The following is a 19,538-nucleotide window of genomic DNA, read 5'->3' as shown; positions in this document are numbered from 1 at the left end:
TGCGTATTCAAGCACTGGACCTGTAGTATTTTTCGTGTTTTATTACGAAACACGTTATTACGCGTTTTATTGTTCTGTTACATACAGCGGAATCCATTTAAATTCTTATAAAATGCGGAGATTCAATTTCACAATAATTTTACACGATTATTCGTTTCGAAAAATCCATCTGTAAAAACTGTCCAACTGTTTGAATTGTAAAATGTTAGCCATTGAAAAGATCCCAGGTTTAAAGCGAAATTTTTGGTTTCTTTTCAATGAAACTACAGCGGTTTCGCAATGTTAACAATCTGGAAAACGAAGTTCTGAACAAGCTCGTTCGAAATTTCATATTACGGTCGCAGTTTTGTACTTCTTTCTGTTGCGCGTAGAATATGTATTTCAAAAGAAAAATAAACAGTATTTTGATTGTATTGTTAGCAGAACGAATAACCCGGCTGGTTATTCAAATAACCCTTTTATTTGGATGTTTGTACAATATCCTGCTGGAAAAGAGAGTTCGAACGGCGAGCATTTTCATCGTCGCGTCGGTGTCCACGGTCGAGTCTCGAAAACGCGATCGAGATTATCGGAATCGCGTGACGCCTCACGAGCAAAGAATGTAATTTAAAACGTTCTCCTTTGTCACATGGTCTTTTAAATCCTGCCGTCTTTCCGTGACGTCCTTTCCGGCCAAATGAAATCGCGTCCGGCGCAAAATGTGCCATCTAATTGGTACGGATCCTTTGAGCGTGGGCGCCGTTCGTAGTCCGCGGAAAAAGAGATCCACCAGTCTTCACCGCGGGGTGAATACGTACAACTTTCAGATTCAGCTGACGTTTTCGGATCCCTTCAAGCTGCAACGACCGAACGAGTGCGACGCCAACTTCGTGGACATATTCGCAGAACGCACTGACATGTCCGCGAGAGAGAAGAATTTCTGCGGCAGCATCGCCGACACCGTAGTCCTCACGACCAATATCGCCTTTGTCAGGTTTTACGCCGAGCCGAAAGCACTGAACAGCAGCTTCGAGGCGGTCATGACAGCGCTCAGGGACAGAGACCCGGGAGACAAACGTGAGTTCACAAACGTTGTCGATTAATTGTTCAGCCTGCTGTAGAACCTGCCTCCCGTGGCCGTCGGCGTCGTTCGCGTTGTTTTATGAAAAAGTCGAAACACTTCTCCTGTTACCTTAAAGGAAGGTTCCCGTCTAGGACCCAGGTCTTTCTAACAAAACAAATTAGATATCAATCTGTGGTTTTTGGAATTTGTTAGATATATCCTTTGGGTGTATAAGTTCTCTACAGATTTTGATTATATCGAAATATTATAAGTAGACTGCGGATCTTTATGCATTTATGGCTTATGAAAATTTTCAAAAGATGCTGTAATATAAAATTCGATAGAATTAAGTACGATTTTTCTTTGTTTTGGATCTGCAGAGGCTGTTGCCATGAAAAATCGGATTTTATTTCATTCTATTTTCTTAAAATTTGTCTACAAATATTGGAAACTGCATAAACATCCGCAGTCTAATTATAAGCGTCCGCGTTGCTTTCCGTAGCAGCTATCGAAAAATTCTCTTCGGACGGTGAGACGTCTGGGTCCCCGGCTTTAAATCTTAAACAAGTGAACCAAATATATTCTTAAACTGCATGAAATTTCCGAGAAATTAAACCCACATCCCTTTTCTGATAGTTCAAAGTCTCGATAGTTTGTCTCACAGCTTTTTCACAATTCCTTAAAAATTAGTTCATTTCAACAAACTCAATATATTGAAAAATTGCAGCCTCGGAAAAGGTGTATCGTTTAATTTAAAGAAAAGATTCATTCAAATTGATTAACTATTTTTTGAGACATTTCTTAGACCATTTAAAAAAAGTGATGTTCCAAGAAAAACGTGTTGAAGTTTTGCGTAAAGGTAAAAATCCAATACACTTGAAAACTTGTAAAATTGTCAATGTATTGTCACATATTTATTAAATATCGAGGAAGAAGTAAAAACATGTAAAATTAATTCGGTTCTTTCAAAGACCTAGACTGGAACCTCCCCTTAACACATTGAGCGCGTGTCTCCTTTATACTTTATCGACGATCTCTTCACTGATATAATTTAATATTAAATCTGCCAATGCCGGTCGAACACTCGGTTTTAGATTTTTTATTTGATAATTGCTGAAATTATATAGACGCTTTCGTAGGAAAAGATTCAATTGATTTCTTAATTAAAGCATACATTATTGTACCCCATGCAGTTGAACTAATTATGTGGGCGTATATTGAATATGAATAACAGTATTGTGCATATGTTGGACAAATATGGTATCAGAGGTAATAATATTTTAAGAAAATGTTAATGAAATGCCGAATTGTTCTGCTTTTTATTAAGTATTGAATAATAAACTGTTTACCTGTGTGGGAAAATCATAAGGAAATTTAAATAGCATAACAAAGCATGACAAATGACAAAAGCATTGCCATAAAAATGTTCTGAACGCTTGATGGTAATTAAACCCTCCTTTGCCACAGAATCTAATTTACTCATTCTGTACATTGTGAAAAAGCAAAAATATTCACTTTTCTATTAATGTTTTCTTGTAATTATTTAATATCTTTTCATTGCATTTACATTTCAAATGTTTCCAAATGGATTTCCTTTTATGGAAGCATTTGGAGTCTATAGTTCGCAAAGCAAAATCGAAATGTATCGTGGACTTAAAAGAGGAAATGAGTTTAGTACTGTGACAATGCATAAAGATATATGAAGTTCCTGCTTTTAAAAAATCGATTTGATCTGCAAATAACCTTGAGAATGGGTAGCATAACTGGCTTTCCCCCTGTTTCAAATGAACCGCTTTGCTCGAATAGCTTTTGCTCGAAACATTTTTGAAAAAATGCTGTAACTCGTTGTCATAACACGAATGCAGTAACAGCAGTCCAGTAAAGCGTGCGGTGTGGTGCGAATCGTGATCGCGATTTGACGCGAACGTATGATTTAACAAATCGCGGTTTCATACGCAAAAACGACCGCAGTAATGGAGCCCTTGAGCGAGCGGTGAATGTAAAGGGCCCTCGAAAGATACTTCAATATTAGCCAGTTGTTTAAAGTCGTAAATTAATTGCCGTGAAACGAGGTTCCGGGGCGCCGGGGAAAAACTTATCGAACGCGATCGATGCTCGCGGACACACGCGGACAAAAGCTACGTGTAACCTAATTACACTTTTTTAATGATACTCGACGCGATAGTTAGCCACGCACCGGTAATTGCTGTTCGCCTCGAACACTGCTGCCCCGACAGGGAAACTTTCATTTCCATTACATCGCACGCGAATATTGCGAAAGTCTTTGTCCGCAGCACGCGGTTAGGCAATTTCGATGTTAAGTTTCATTAAAGTTAACAACGACGCGTCCCCCGTTCGGGACCGATCCGCCCTCGTGTTCAGGGTCAAAGAGTATGGCCTAATGGAAATCTGGTAAATTAACGCGCCTCGCCCTCTGCCCTGGTATACTAAAAAATGAAAAACCGGAGATCACGCGAATTAGGTGATTGCCGGTCTAATCACCGGAAAGATAAAGCGTTATTTTTCAATTCAGCCGGGTTTATAAATAGCGACCGACGTCGAGCATTAACTATGCGTATCGACCATTAGCCGGGAACGTCTTCTAATGGCTATTTCGTGGAATAAAATAACGCCAGCAAGAAACACTCGGCTCTGAAACGAAATGGTATTAGTGGTTCCGTGCTCACGGTCGATTTTTCAATGATTCGAGCTCGGAGATTATGCGCCTGCTGTGCCGACGAAATTATTAATCTCGACGGACCACCTTTGCTTCCATCAGAGGGAACGTGCACGTTCGAACAAGAGAGTTTCAGATGCGACCAATTACGGTTTTTAATGAAATTTTTTGCCGAATCTATTGTGGTACATAAAAATGTTCGTGCATAAGAATGAGAATTCATTAAATTTGATATTGTTGAGTTTTTGAAGTTCTTACGTAACGAAATTTGATAATCAAGAATGCGACTTCAACGGCATTACTTTACATGAAAATGCCGTGGAAACTAAAACTACCGGGCGGGTCAAAGTTGTTTCTAATTTTTCCTTTCGCGATTATTGGAATCAAGAAAATGTTTTCCTAACATCTTTTAACGAACTTTTTTATTCAAGTACATGTTGTAAGAAAAATTATATGAAATCTGAATAAATGCAGTCTTATCGTTATAACAAAGCAATTATCAGTCGCGTTTCGTGCTCGGTTCCAGTGTTAAAAAGTTGGTAAAATTAGGCTGGAGAAAATTTATTCTTGTGTACGAACACTTTTGCTAGCCACTGTACATTTATTCGATTGAGCGAGAAGAATGTGCACATTTCTACTAGAAGATATACAGTGGCTCACGAAAGTATTCGAACGCTTACGTTCACAAATTTTAATGAATAAAACAAGATGTACTAAACTAATCTGTATAGAACAATTGGGTATCTGTAGTAAGGGGGAAGTCTCAAGACTATGTCAGTAAAACTTGAAAAGGATTCAACAGGATAGGCAGAAGTTATGATATATTTATTAGAAACACGCGTAATAAGTGACTCACAAAAGTATTCGAACGCTACATATATTATTACATTATTTAATGTTAATATTTTGTTGGACCACCTTTAGCAGTATATAACGATGTATCTCAATCGACGTTCCATACTATAAACCAATGATTTTGTAAAAGTACACTCAATGGAATTCCATACTTCTATGATTTTTTGTTTCAATACCTCCTTTGAAGTTATTTGATATTTATTTAATCTTTTTCCGATTTCCGTCCATAAAGTTTCAATTGGATTTATGTCTGGACTTTGCGGTGGAGTAGTTAACATATGTGGTGTGTTATATATGATCCATTCTTTCACAATTCCTGCAGTATGCTTGGGATTGTTATCTTGTTGGAAGTGGAAGTCTTCCAATAATCCTAATTTGCGGGCACTTTCTTTAAGGTTGTTCCTTAAAATATTTAAATACTTATGTTTATCGAGTATTCCATCAATGAATACCAAATTTCCGGTGCCACTTGCTGCCATGCACCCTCACACCATAACCGATCCACCTCCGTGTTTCACTGTTTGGTGTAAATTTTTAATTTCCAATTCCGTATTTCGTTTTCTCCAAACATAATTTTGACCATCTGAGGCAAAGATGTTAAATTTAGACTCATCCGAAAAGATGACTTTATCTCAGAAAAAATGATCTTTATTGAGATATGCTTTTGCAAAAGCCAGTCTTTTTTTCGATTTACCGCATTAATATATGGCTTCTTTCGTGGTACACTGCCATGAAAATCATTATTTCGTAAGATTCGTCGACATAATTCGGGATGAACTTCTTTATGAAACATATCAGCTACCATATTTGTGAGTTTAGGAGCGGATATATTAGAATCTTTTTTTATTTCGCGAATGATAATTTTCTGTTCTCTTTCAGTTAATTTCTTTCGTCGACCTGATCGAGCGTTGTTCGCAATTGTTTCTTCATTTCTTGATTTTTTAATAATATAATGTATTGTATACTTACTTCTGTTTATAATTTCTGCAATCTCGTTATATGATTTTCCATCCTTATGCAATCGAAGTTTCATTTCTCTTTCACACTTTTGTGTTTCTGAGTTTTTAGTCTTCATTTTAACTACTACTGTGCACAGTTCTATGTTGCTGTTACGGAAACGATGCCTTAACACCAACTGAACGTACCAATGTTTTCATTTAGTAGTAATGTGTACATTCCTTTCTAAGAAAGATGAAAACATATCAACAGCGTTACAGCGTTCGAATACTGAGTCACTTATTACGCGTGTTTCTAATAAATATATCATAACTTCTGCCTACGCTGTTGAATCCTTTTCAAATTTTACTGACATAATCTTGAGGCTCCCCCCTTACTACAGATACCAAATTATTCTATACAGATTAGTTTAGTACATCTTATTTTATTCATTAAAATTTGTAAACGTAAGCGTTCAAATACTTTCGTGAGCCACTGTACATAGTTATATAGAAGATATATATAGTTTTGTAGTTATAGTTACGTAATTGTTTCTTACATAAAATCATCAACACTGTTCAGAACAAGACTCAATGATCAAAGTGAAAACTATTCCTCGATTTATTTTAGGAACTAATAACTTCAGTTGTACCGTTTCAAAAGTTTACATTCTTGTTTAAACCGATTCGTTCGAATACAGCACACAAGAAATAAACTCGAGGAGATGAGAACTTCGTCTGTCAAACGTGATCTGTCATAGCGTGTAATGCAGCTTACAGAAATACGACTAACAAACAGCACTTGACGCTCACTCTGTTTGAGCCGATCTTACGAAGATAATCCTCTTCCAATAGGAAACGGGATACCGTTATGGCATCTCCAGCAAAGAGCTTCAAGCTATACATGTATTACGCAGGTTCTGCAAACGGGAACCGGAGATCAATCGCATCTCGACCGATACGCTCGTTATTGACATTCGCATTACGGTCCGAAAGTCGCAATTCAAACGCGTGTTTATTCGTTAGACATGATCAATTAACACGATCCCCGACGCGTACTTTGTCCGAGCGTCCACCGGCGATAATCGCAAATGAAATGGATAATCTTTCCAAGGGAAATGGATAATCTGCCTAACAAGTTCACATCGTTGGCAGCAATAATTGGCAGAGAAACGATTCGAATTTTATATTAATGTCGGCGATCCCGCCTGAATGATAAATGGGAGTAAGCTGCCGGCGCGGTGCAGTTGCCGCACGTACGGAATTCGCCGCTTCTATCTCGGCACGGGAAGAATTCCGGGCTCCTCCACACCTGCCTTTCCTGCGAAACTAATATCTTACAAGTGACTTGCCCGCGGACCCGGGAAATTCACTTATTTCCCTATCTCCTGTACGACAAGATTTTAAATGAAAATCTCCGCGGCCGCGCCACGATCGTTCGCGCTCCAAGCGTTTCCCCTAACAATAAATTGAAAAGCGCGGCTGGCTATAAATTCTGATACTGCCGCGAACAATTCGATCCCTACTGTGTATGTTGGTATATTTATTCGGGGCCTGCGAGTACCCGAGCCTCGCACAACCTTAAAAATGAATTTTTCATTTGACGGTATGTCCGTTGTTTGATTGGGTACTCATATAACACTTCAAACATTGCCTTCAATCGTCACACAGCTTTCGTGTCGTGAACTACTTTCAATGAACTAAATGGATGATCCAGCCACAATCAAACAGCGAAACGACCTTGATAAATGTTAACCTGTCCAAACAAGTGAACGCTACTCATTTTCATCGTTTAGTTTGAAAGCTCTGTCTTGATGTACATGCATACATATTTGCGTGATGAAGAGGACGAAGTGGAATATGGTCTAAAGTGAATGGGATTACACCGCCAATGATTGTTTGTTTTCAAAATATATGTTCAATTTAAATTATTCAATATCATTGTAGAGTCATTCGTTCTCCGAGAGATTCAATGTAGCAAAAAATTACGAATACATAGCGCTACGTACTTTTGATGTAGTGAATAACAATGCTTCTAGATAACATATTTTCAATAACAATAACATAGCGTAGGTGCATGTCACAGTCCTGTGAAAATATTCCTTTGTTGGAGAATGGGAATACAATAACAGTCGTTATTTCTCGATTGTAAGAACAACAGCACCGTAACAAAATAAAATTCTCGTGAAATTTAAAAAACACGCAGCCACCAGTTACACGTTGATGCTAAATTTTACTCTACACAACGAATACTATAAGGATTAAAATATTACGTTTCACTGTAATATTCGGATTTACGGAACGTTTCTTCAACAATTCTCCACGTATTTAGAAATCCAAATAATTTTCTCACAGTAGCAGCATAAAAATATCGAGTTGTCAATTTCTCTTCATAAAATATTCCTTTAGACTCGTAGTGAACACTTAGAGTCGAATTTGACATATTAAAAATTTCGAGTAAATGATGACTTACTGGAAACACAGAATTTCGGCATTTTCGTAGCCAAGCATTGAAGATAAAATATTTATTCGTATATGCATTTCTGAAGAAAGTAAATATTTTGCTGAAGATAAAAATTAGTTTCATACATACTCGTGTGAAAGAGCAATTTAAGGTTTTATTTAAGATAAATAAAAGGTAGACAGTGAACAACACGCCGCGCGGCCATTGCTTCTCCGTTGACCCGACCATTTGAAATTTCGAATGCACGGCCTCTTTATTCGATTCTTTTTTGCTTTTTCCAGCGTGCGCCGATAACGAGTACTATTGCGAGGACGCGACTTGCATCGCATCGAATTTGCAGTGCAACAGACGGGTCAATTGCCGTTTCCGTTGGGACGAGGATGAGCAAGTCTGCAACGTGAGTAAGCGAGCAGTGTGTCAAGACTAAATTCAATACACCGTCGCCTTTAAAGCCTCTTGAATGTTTTCCGATTTCCGAATCGTTTCCGCCTTCGTCCTTTCCTTCTCGTTTCAGCTTAAATGCGAGCGTAGATTGCCCTGCGGGGCACTGTCTTGGCTCCGTCGAAATATCGCCTACTTAAAACACCATAGCGCAAGAGATACAGTGGACAAAGTTTCTGTAAGAATTATTTCATATCAATCAATTAACATTTCTTTTATTGAAAACAGTAATGTTCTTATAAAAATTTCTTCCACTGTAGTTTTCTGTTACTAAACAGCGGATTGGGTTGCGGCTTGTGTTGGGACAGCAAAATCGGGTTGGTGGAATTTAAAACAGACAAAAGCAGAGACCATAACTGTTACAATCAAAAAGAAAGAAAGTCATGGAATAGCAAGTATTTCATCGATTAAAATCGTATTGGTTACAAATAAGGATTATAAGTAACCGAAAATTTTTTCTCTTGTTGGTAAATGTTATCGTTGAGAGAAATTCATTTCGATCACTTATAACAGTTATCAATGAGAGAAATTTATTTCGATCGCTTGGAACTGTTATCGATGGGAGAAGTTAATTTCAGTCGCTCATAACACTTGTCGATAAGAGAAATCTATTTCGACCGCTCATAACAGTTATTGATGAAGGAAATTTGTAATAGTTATTATTAAATAGTACAACTTTCAAATGGTAGACAATTAATTATTTAATAAATTTATTCTATAGAAAAAATTTTGAAACATTTTTTCAGATTTTGTGTTGTTCTTATGGTCTGTTGATTCGTCTTATTGTACGAAACCTTCTCAATGAATTTCACAGGCTTGCTCCATCTGAAAAAGTGTAGACAATTCAGTAATTAAATAAGCAACTGAAATGAATTTTCTCATGAATAATTATTATGAATAACTGTTATCAGCGATCAAAATGAACTTCTTTCATTGATAACTGTTATGAGCAATCGAAATGAACTTCTGTCATCGATAACTGCTTCGAGCAATCGAAACAGTTTTTCTTCATCGATAACAGTTATCGAGGAGGATCCAATTTTTTGGACACTAATAACTGTTATTTGCAACCAAAGAGTATGAAAGTCGATATTTTTTAATCATTTTGTTCTTCGAATTTTTTACTTTATATTTTGTGTTAAATTTCAATAACAATCAATTTTTTATGAATGATTTTTATCATAGAACATTTTAGAATAACTGTTATTTTTAAAAGGTTAAAAGAATTTAAGAATGTCAATTTACCGTTTGCAAATTTCCAAGATTACTAAAAAGAGAAAGAACTTTTTAAATGACTACTGCGTCTTGCAGTTGCTGCAGACAATTGAAGAGCTCGGGGCAACAAACGGTTAGCTCGATTTCGACGTGACTGTGAAAGAACAAATCTTTTCGATAGTTCGGTGCAACAAACGGTTAAATCATGAGACGTTTGTGACTGTTTGTTGCCCCGAAGATTAAAAACTGTAAGTGGACAGTCATGTCTAAATCGAGCTGACCGTTTGTTGCCCCAAATGTTTACAGTCGCTGTGACTGTTTGTTGCTCCGAACGATTCCGAAAATCGAAGTGTGCAGTCACGTCGAAATCGAGCTGACCGTTTGTAGCCCTGAGCTCTTCAATTTTTATTTTGCATAAAGATCCGCGGTCTATCTACAATTACATCTCTCTTTTTCACATTTGCTTCGCGTCGTTGGCCCCGAGGACAATGCAGGTCTCCTAACTAATTCTGTCTAAGAAACGTCACGATTAACACTATTTGCATTATCAGCCGACGGGCGAGCATCGTCGCGCTGCTTTATGCATGTATATTTAGATAGAAACTGCGAAACTTCAAAGATCTCGAAGGAACTTTGGGACACTGTAGCGAAGGAATGGTAAAATGGATCTTTAATAAGGTGTCTTCGTTTGTCGCACACACTACTGCTTGCAGCGTACTTCGTTGCTGTGACATGTCTCCCGAGCGAGACATTTCAAAAGACAACGAGTAATATACAGGAAGAGTAGGTATATTCCATTTCTAATTGCAACCGTGAGACAAACCCTTCAATGATGGATATCCGGAATACGTTCTGCTAAATTATCGAAATAAGCAAATGGAGAAACACACAGCGCGGCGCGGCGGCGGCTAACATGGTATGTGACATGAACTCGCGGCACTCGGTCCTCGTTTCTTGCGAATACGTCATTGTTTTATGCCCGGAATTATACGGGCTTTCCGTTTCTTAGTACCAAATCCCAGGATCCTGGGAATGCACTGTCGCAAGACTAGCAGGTCGCCTAGACTTAATCGTTCTCCACCCTTTTACGCAGCTTCCATCTATCTCGGCGAGGCTAATTAATTTATTTCGAGGACGGCTATGTTTTAGCTAGAGTCATGTTACTGGTCTCGCTATATTCGCGAAATTCACTGACGAGGCGCTATAATCGTCTTGTTATCCAGTTTTAAACTAGAAATATCCGTACGTTGTGCACAGATTGGCTCGAATTAAAGAGTAAAAGAACGAATCTAACGTCTTTACAGACTTTCGTAGGGCAAAGTTTACGGTTTACTGATCCATCTCCCTCGTTGGATTTGCTCGGTGACTCTTTGATACCTCTTCCGAACTCGTTTCCCTCTTTAAAAGCAGTTTAAGAATGCTGCATCGGTTAAACTTCACCTTGGCAACCCAGAAATTCTTAACTTTTCTTTGTATAATCCCGTAGTTCTTGACGAGAAAATGCAAAAAAGTCGAAGTTTTAATGTGAGGAATTCACTGATTCAAAAGTTATGCGTGTTTAAAGTTGAGCGATTTTAAGCGTTCTATAGCACGCTTATCTCTGTGGTTTCCGTATACAAATTTTGATAGAGATATTTTAACTACCGGTGATTATTTCTTAATTTAAACGTTACTCTACCAATTTCATTTGAGACTATTATATAAAAGATGATTTATGAGCTTCCTTTTGGTACAGTACAATTATTAAAAAGGCTATTAATAGGCTTCCGGTAGAAGTGTTTATATATTATCTTTTAAACAAATTTTTGTGGTGAATCTGTTTCTACAGAAAAATTTGTCATTGAAACTCGCATAAACTGCACTATGACATTTCTGTCTGTGTCTAAGTGTACATAAAAACGTGTACATTACATTAACGCCTTTCTTTACTGCTCCAATGACTAGAACTTCCTTGACTTTAATAGTTTCATAGAGGTCAAAGAAAATTCATATTTATTGTACACCTATATTGATGTCAAATGTTTCAATATTGATAACAAGAGAGAAGAATTTTATTTTAATTTGAAACCTCCGTCACGATATTTGTGCTACCTTCTCGAGGTAAGTTATATTAAAAGAACTGGATGTACAAATACTTCTTTGATCCACCGTGGTTTAGAAGAAATCGTATCGGGGCCCGATACGGCCATTAATATTCCATGAATCGTTGATTGCGTTCATTTGATGCCGAGGTTCTTTGTAGGCAATCTCGGGCGTTCCGGTGCGCGCAATCCTCACAAAGACTTAATATCCTCTCTTCTTCGGGTCCTGCGTCTTTTCCATTCTCCCTGGCCCGGCCCGGCCCGGCCAGGCGGCGGTTAATTAATTTATTCAAGCCTGCTTTTGCTGGCCCGAGCCAGTCATTTCGTTTCCCTGACCTCCGACCCGCGGTTTCATGATATCCGAATGCGTATCGTCCCGTAGAACGGTACGGTGTTTCCGGTTCCGGGGGGCGGAAAATAGTATGGGCTCCTGGCAAACGACCAGAACAGACTGCCTCCGGAACAACGACGGCACCATGGCACCGACGGGATATTAATCTAACGGGAAATAATGCCGGCGATATGCTACCGTTCGATCCTGCCCTTGTTTCGCACCGCGCGAGAGTTGCTTTGATCGTATCCGGCAAACGAGAATCGATGCGGTTCGAGTACCTAGTTCCCCTAACCCATAGCTACCCCAACCTATCTTGGCTCGCTGCCCCATTTCAATCTGTATTTTTTTTATTCACCAACCCTTTCGGAAACACTATCTCCACTATCGGAACCGCCCGGACTAGTTCCGCGCGCAATTTGAATTCTGAGTCCAAAGATTAAGTTGCACAGCGCGGCATTTCAATGGCGATTCGGGAGGAAAATCAAAAAATGTACAGTGACTCCCATAAATATTCGGACACTAGGTACAACTAACTTTATGATTTAATAATTCGTTTGTTGATAAAGCAATAGCCCTGGAAATTGTTTTTAGCAATAAAACATTTATTAAGGATGATAAACATGTATAATTTATTTGAAAAATATACATACGTTTCATAATAAAAATTATTAAACGAAATAATGGACCATTTGTGGCTCACAAAAATATTCGGACACGTATTATATTTCTCTGGCAATCGCCTTCTGGGGACGCGATATTCGAAGATCGGGAAAACGTTTGTTTATAAACAGAATCTCGTGGACCATTAGATGTCCATGCCACCTCACTACTGTCAGTAGTGAACGTGAATTCGTTCAAAATGAGTCGCAAAGGAAAGAATACGAGTTTTGATGTGCTACAGCTTGTAATTTTTCATCGAGAAAAAGGAAAAGCCTATCGCGAAATTAGTGCAATGCTTCGTATAAGTAAGAGTACTGCTGCAGATATCTGTCGACGATTTTATATTGAGAATCGCATTGATTCTATTCCGCAAACTGGAATACCAAGTCTCTTATGTACGAGGGAGAAAAGCAAAATTATTCGGAAAGTGAAAAAAAATCCGCGCTTAAGTGCTCCAAAACTAGTTAGTGAACTATTAGGCGAAAGCTCCAAAAATGTTTCAGCCGAAACAGTTCGGAGAGTGCTGACTCAAGCTGGTTACATTGGAAGAGTAGCTAGAAAGAAACCATTTATCAACGAAAAGAATAGGAATAAACGAAAAACCTTTGAAAGAGAGCTAATTTCTAAGGATGAGACATGGTGGAAGCATGTCATATTTGCTGATGAAAGCAAATTCAATCTGTACAATTCCGACGGAAGAACTATGGTGCGGCGGAAAGCGAATAAAGAGTTTAATTTTGAAAATACAAGAGGTACAGTGAAACACGGCGGAGGCAGCGTAATGGTCTGGGGTTGCATTTCGTCATATGGAGTCGGTAACCTAGTGTTTATTGACGGTATCATGGACAAAAATCATTATTTAAATATACTCAAAAATAATTTAATTCAAAGTGCTGAAAAGATGGGGCTTAATAATACTTCCAAGTTTTACCAAGACAACGACCCCAAGCACAAGTCACGTATTGTGCAAGAATTTTTATTATACCGCTGCCCCAAAATTCTTCATTCGCCGCCCCAATCACCGGACCTTAATCCTATCAAGAATTTATGGGATGAATTGGATAGAAAAATTCGAAAAACCCCAATTACATCGATAGCTGAATTAAAACAAAGACTTGCAACTGAGCGGTCGAATATAACTGTTGAATATTTTTAAAAAACTACAAACAATATGCCAAACAGGTTAAGACATGTTCTTAAACAAAATGGTTATGCCACGAAGTATTAAACAAATTTTGTAATGCTAAATTACATTATATAAATTGAAAAATTAATATTGTCCGAATATTTTTGTGAGCCAAAAATGGTACATTATTTCTTTTACTAATTTTTATTATGGAATTTATGTACATTTTTCAAATAAATTATTTATGTTTATCAACATTAATAGATCTTTTATTGCTAGAAACAATTCCCGGGACGATTGCTTTATTAACAAAGGAATTATCAAGTTGTAAAGTTAGTTATAGCTAGTGTCCGAATATTTTTGGGAGTCACTGTATGTAGGCCACTTAAAATATCTTCAATACTTATTTCCGCGTATAACATCGCACGATGATGTTTAAATAAAGAATATCGGTTTCCGGAACAATTTCTTCATTTCAAGCACCAAACATTAATAATTTTCTCCTCCGTTTGATTAGATTAGATTATTTGATTAGAATACGAAGCAATTTTTTACATACCTTTTGACAACTCGGAATAAGTTTGTACAGAAATTGACACTTCAACTAAATAATGATATTGTATGAATTTCTCAAATAAAAAAAAATGAATCAACATCCAATGTAGCATCTTATAGCAGAAAAAACATATATGTAAAATAATAACTCTTGGTACCGAAGCATTGAAACTACAGGATGTTTTGAACCGCGTTTTTTGCTAAACTAAAAAATCTAAAGAAAACAAATTTTGAATTGGAAACTGAAATTATAGACATCTTTTGTTCAAATTGTCCTTGTATATTTCCTTGTTTGTTTCCTTGGCTCGTAATGAGATTTCGAACAGGATCTACTAAACATGTATGTTACCAATTTCCTACTTTGACTGATGATATCACCGAACAATTAGTTCAAAATGATTAAAGTTATTGGACCACTCTGTATAGTACCTCCATAAGTAAATCAGAGATCATCTTTATCATCATTAAATATAATAAATTCATCAAATACACGTAGCCTTTGTAACTGACTGTAGGTGTAGTTTCACACTTCACTTATATATTTTTTCATTCCAACGCAACATCGGGGAGAATTTTCACCCCTTCGACACGGCCGATGACCGATGAAAACACGTACGTGTCAAATAATTCCGAAAAAATTCGTGTCACGCGATCCGTGACGATGCGTGTTGATGAAGTTACCGATACACAGTTATGGGTGTATTCTTCGGCAAAACTGCCAGCATCGTCATTCACCGATCCAAGGATTTCGATACGCGCGGCGCATGGAGCCCCGTGGTACAGAACGAAATTAAAAATCGGGGAACGGCTATTGGCTAAAACTCACAATGGCCCGCGGTTGCATATCGCGCAATAACTCGGAATGGTTTTTACAACTGGTCGGGACGTGCCCGGCAGCAAGGAGTACAGTATGAAAAGCAATCGTCGTGCCACGAAGGGAACCAGCAACAGCAACGTCCGCGTTCGACAAACTGGTAACGCGTGCGCCAACTCTTTTTTTTTTTCTTTTTCTCACACGCGGAGTTGTTTACAACAGTCGCTTTTTCCACGCTCGTCAGGTCTCCGGAAAATAAAACCGGATCCCCAGGTACGTGGGATTAGGGAGGGCAGCTTCCGCGCGCGCTGCTTTGTGCCAGACAAATCGAACGGACACGGGACTATTGCCGAACGATTCTGCGCCGCCAGTGTAATCGCGTTCGCTTGTGATCTTCTGCCTGGCGGTGGTGGGGTGTGGGGATAAGAAGACCGCGATCTTACGGATGAATATTACGGAACGAGTGACCACAAAGACCGTTTTTGCGGTTTAACTTGAAAGCTTCTTTACAGTTGGATCGGACGGGTTGAACATTATTTGCGGACGGTTCTTTGAACATTAACATTCGACTTGCAAGGAGGAACAGTACGAGCTCTGTCAGAGCCTCGTTTCCGTCGCTTCTATTCCTTAGACTCGGCCCTAACGAGCTACTTCGCGAGACTCTCTTCCTCGAGGGTCGCATAAGAAGAAACGAAATCGGGGGTTAATTGACCGAACGTTGTCTCTCGAGATCGGAACGACCCGCTGTCTTTCATGGAAATACGAAATCGAAATATTAATCGCATCGCCAAGGAGCGACTGTCGACGATTAACGAGCTATCCTCCTGACACACCTGATGCAAAAAGAAATCAGTCGTGTCGAGACCGTTTGAGGAACAGTTCTTCTCTTGGACCTCGGCAGCATTGCAGAATGGGCCGCTGTCTCTTACTCGAAGGACTGCCCAATTAAACTATTGGGAAACTCTTGATTTGGAAAAACAGACGGATTCCACAAGTACTAAATAAAAGTAAACTGTTTGTCCGTCACGGATCGAATCATCCGGAGCCTTTCATTATTTAAAAACTTTCCCTCATTTTTATAAAGGTTCTCTTTATTCCGTATTCCACAAGATTTTCTAGGGAAGCGTTCAATTGAGGGGTTCCGTAGCACGAACTACAACAGTAGTTCATAGGATATTAAGACTTCTCTGAAAAGTAATCTTGTGTATAATTGTGTGAATAAATTTCGTGAGACCAAAATTTTTTATTCAAACTTATTAATATGAAGCTAGTGTATCGGGGAAAATGTTTTATTTATTTCAATATTTTTCTGCATGCTCAAGTCTGAAAGTTGGCTTAAAAAGCAAGTTTTACAAATATTGTTCTAATCATAGAATATTTTATGTAGAAGTACATGTTTTTAAATATTTTACTTGCATCTGTATGCATGGGAAAATTCTGAATACACAGGGTGTCCCACATAACACTTTTCACGACTTTTCAAGTACTTGTGATAATCTGAGAAATATTTTAAACAAAAGTTGATCAGTTTTCGATTGGCTATACATTGCAATAAAAGAAGTTCGAAAAAAATTATTTTTTAGTATTGTCAAGGTCACCTTCATTTTTTTAAATGGCACATTGTATTTTTGACTTAACAGTATTATAGCCCGTATCGTTTCGGATGACCTTGAAGGCAAAGAAATGAAACTTTCAACAAAAAATGGCAGTCTGCTTGAATGGGTGATAATAACTCTAGCTTGGCCACCACAGTCCCCTGATTTGTCACCACTTGATTTTTTTTATGGTCATTTACAGTCGATAGTTTGTGCTGTTCCAATACAAAATAAGGAACATTTAAAGCAGCGAATTCGTACAGCATGCGAAGAACTTCGCTACGACAGTATCGTAAGACCAACCAATGCAAACTTACTACGTAGAACGGAATTGTGTCTACAACAACATGGATCACATTTCGAACATTTGATGTGACTTTTTCACGAAATCGTTTGCATTCATTTAGTCAAGGTTCCTGAATTGAATGTAATTTCGAGTCTTAATAATAAACACAAGTTATCATCACCCATTCGAGCAGACTGTCATTTCTTGTTGAAATTTTCATTTCTTTGCCTTGAAGGTCATCCGAAAGTCATGGTATACTAGGTCGTTGAATTCGTCATGATACGGGCCATAATACTGTTAAGTCAAAAATACAAAGTACCATTTAAAAAAGTGAAGGTGACCTTGACGATACTAAAAAAAATTTTTTTCGAACTTTTTTTATTGCAATGTATAGCCAATCGAAAATCGCTGATCAACTTTTGTTGAAAATATTTGTTTGTCAGATTATCGCACGTACTTGAAAAATCGTGAAAAGTGTTACGTGGGACACCCTGTATATCCTATTGCATAACACAAGTATACACGGTTTTGGACCGGAGCAACCAAAAGTTGTTTCTAAGGTAATTTAGGGGGCTGAATCGGAATCTTCAACCCGTTATTTAAAATTTCTTCTAGTTTTCGAGATATATTCAATAAATTGATTTTTTACAAGTTTTTCCAATTGAAGGCCATTTTATTCGATTAAAAGTGATAAGTCAGAAATGAAGATCGGTTGAACTGAGTCGTTCGTATTGTTTGGGATCGATTTCACGCATTAAACTACAACAGTAGTCGCTCATGATGCCATCATCCCAAAATCCTATCGCCTTTCGTTATCGTCTTTCGATTCTCGTCGCTCCTATCGCCCAAGTTTTCAGGGAAAAAATCGAGATGGGAATGCAGGAAATGAATCTTGAGAGACTTTCGAGCTTCAATCTTGCGGTAATTTTGCAACAAATTGTCGATTATTTGCTTGAAATCCGGGGACTTGCAGTTACCGAGAAAGCTGCGACAACCTTGAAATGATGCCTATGCTGCCGCTTCATCGGGCGTTAAACATTTGGTAAAGTTTCCGTCGGCCATTAGTTTTCGAATATCAGGTCCGACAAATATTCCTTCTTTGATGTTTGCGTATGACAATTTGGAAAACAGCCTGATTAAGTACTGAAAAGCCCACGGTTGAGCGTTTTGACGAAGTTCTTCATAAGGCCTAGTTTGATGCGAAGAGGGGACAGGAGGGTTCACAAGGTGTGCAGAGGAGACGTTTTATATTCCTGGCTCATAATTACCACGACTTGGCCAATCTTTTCTCACATAATGATGGGCAGCTGCACGTTTATCCCACAGACACATGAAAAAGCAAAATTTGGTGAATCCAGATTGCATTCCGACTAAGATATTAATCACCTGTTGGAATAATATGTGAAAACCAGAACCAATCTTGACAAACTGATTGAAGATTCGGGTTCAGCGCATTTGCGTTAAGAATTGTTCTCATCTGCTTGTGTAATTTTAGGCGTGGCGAGGTTTACAGGAACTTACTGTTGTGTGGAACTATACCTACGATAAACCATGCCCAGCGACTGCCAAGTATATTTTAAAATTATACAATCGACAGGAACGCCAGTGGCGTTTGCTGATTCCTAATTTCGTTTTGTATGAAATGCTGGTTGGGTGAATGCATGGAGCCCCTTTCAGCTATGTCAAAGAACATAACCATGACTGTGTAATCGACAACTGTATCGATTGACGTGGCACAGACCGTGCACACTCCGTGAAAATTTATCTTAACCCCCATACAGAATCCATGTTGCCATCGCATTTGTCTCGCGACTTTTTTACTTGCCTGCCTGTGCGACACGAAGTTATATCATGGCAGAGCCAAGTAAAAAATGGTCCCGACATCGTTTCCGTTCCAAGAAGCTTCTTTAATCACCCTGAAGCTGCACGGGGATTATATGAACGACGAAAGAATTTTTTAGAGCTAACTAAAGCGACCCGAGCCTTTAGGAAAGGAAGTAATTTATTCAAACACGTTTACAATTAATTCTAGATTTCTCTATTGTTGTATGCGTCGTTCTATACAAGAGAAACGAGACTAGTGTAGTCATTGATTTTGATTAACTATACGCATATTATTGGTTTCAATGTACATTACCTTATCTACGTTGTAGACTGTTGTTCTTTTTTGCATTTTTGTTGTGTTTTTTGTGTTGTTGATTTGCGATTTGCAAACATTTCTGGCGAAGTCGCGTCAATTTTGTTCTATGCGGATGTTTGATGAATATGTACCATCTATTTTGATCATTCGTGGAAATTAATTTTTGCGCTCAGATTTCTTGTACAAAAATGTACATGCTGTACATTACATAAGATTATTATTTTTGTACAGTAAAAGAACGGCATCATACGCTGCGCGATTTAGGCTTTCTGTTCGCAACAAATATGATCACTTTTAAAATAATCCCCTAGATTAAGA

At 38.2% G+C, this 19,538-nt stretch overlaps 1 protein-coding gene across 1 annotated transcript in view; it reads left to right on the top strand.

Annotated features, from left to right (window-relative positions):
• The window catches only part of Neto (Neuropilin and tolloid-like), a 281,903-nt gene that overhangs the window by 233,955 nt on the left and 28,410 nt on the right, over positions 1-19,538 (top strand). Inside the window, exons 7-8 of the mRNA XM_076793432.1 lie at positions 807-1,056; positions 8,255-8,370. Coding sequence (XP_076649547.1) covers positions 807-1,056; positions 8,255-8,370 — 366 coding nt within the window. The remainder of the gene's footprint in view (positions 1-806; positions 1,057-8,254; positions 8,371-19,538) is intronic.

This window comes from Halictus rubicundus, chromosome 9 (genome assembly GCF_050948215.1).
Source record: "Halictus rubicundus isolate RS-2024b chromosome 9, iyHalRubi1_principal, whole genome shotgun sequence".
Classification (NCBI taxonomy): Eukaryota; Metazoa; Arthropoda; class Insecta; order Hymenoptera; family Halictidae; genus Halictus; species Halictus rubicundus.
This window is presented reverse-complemented; position numbering and strand designations above follow the sequence as displayed.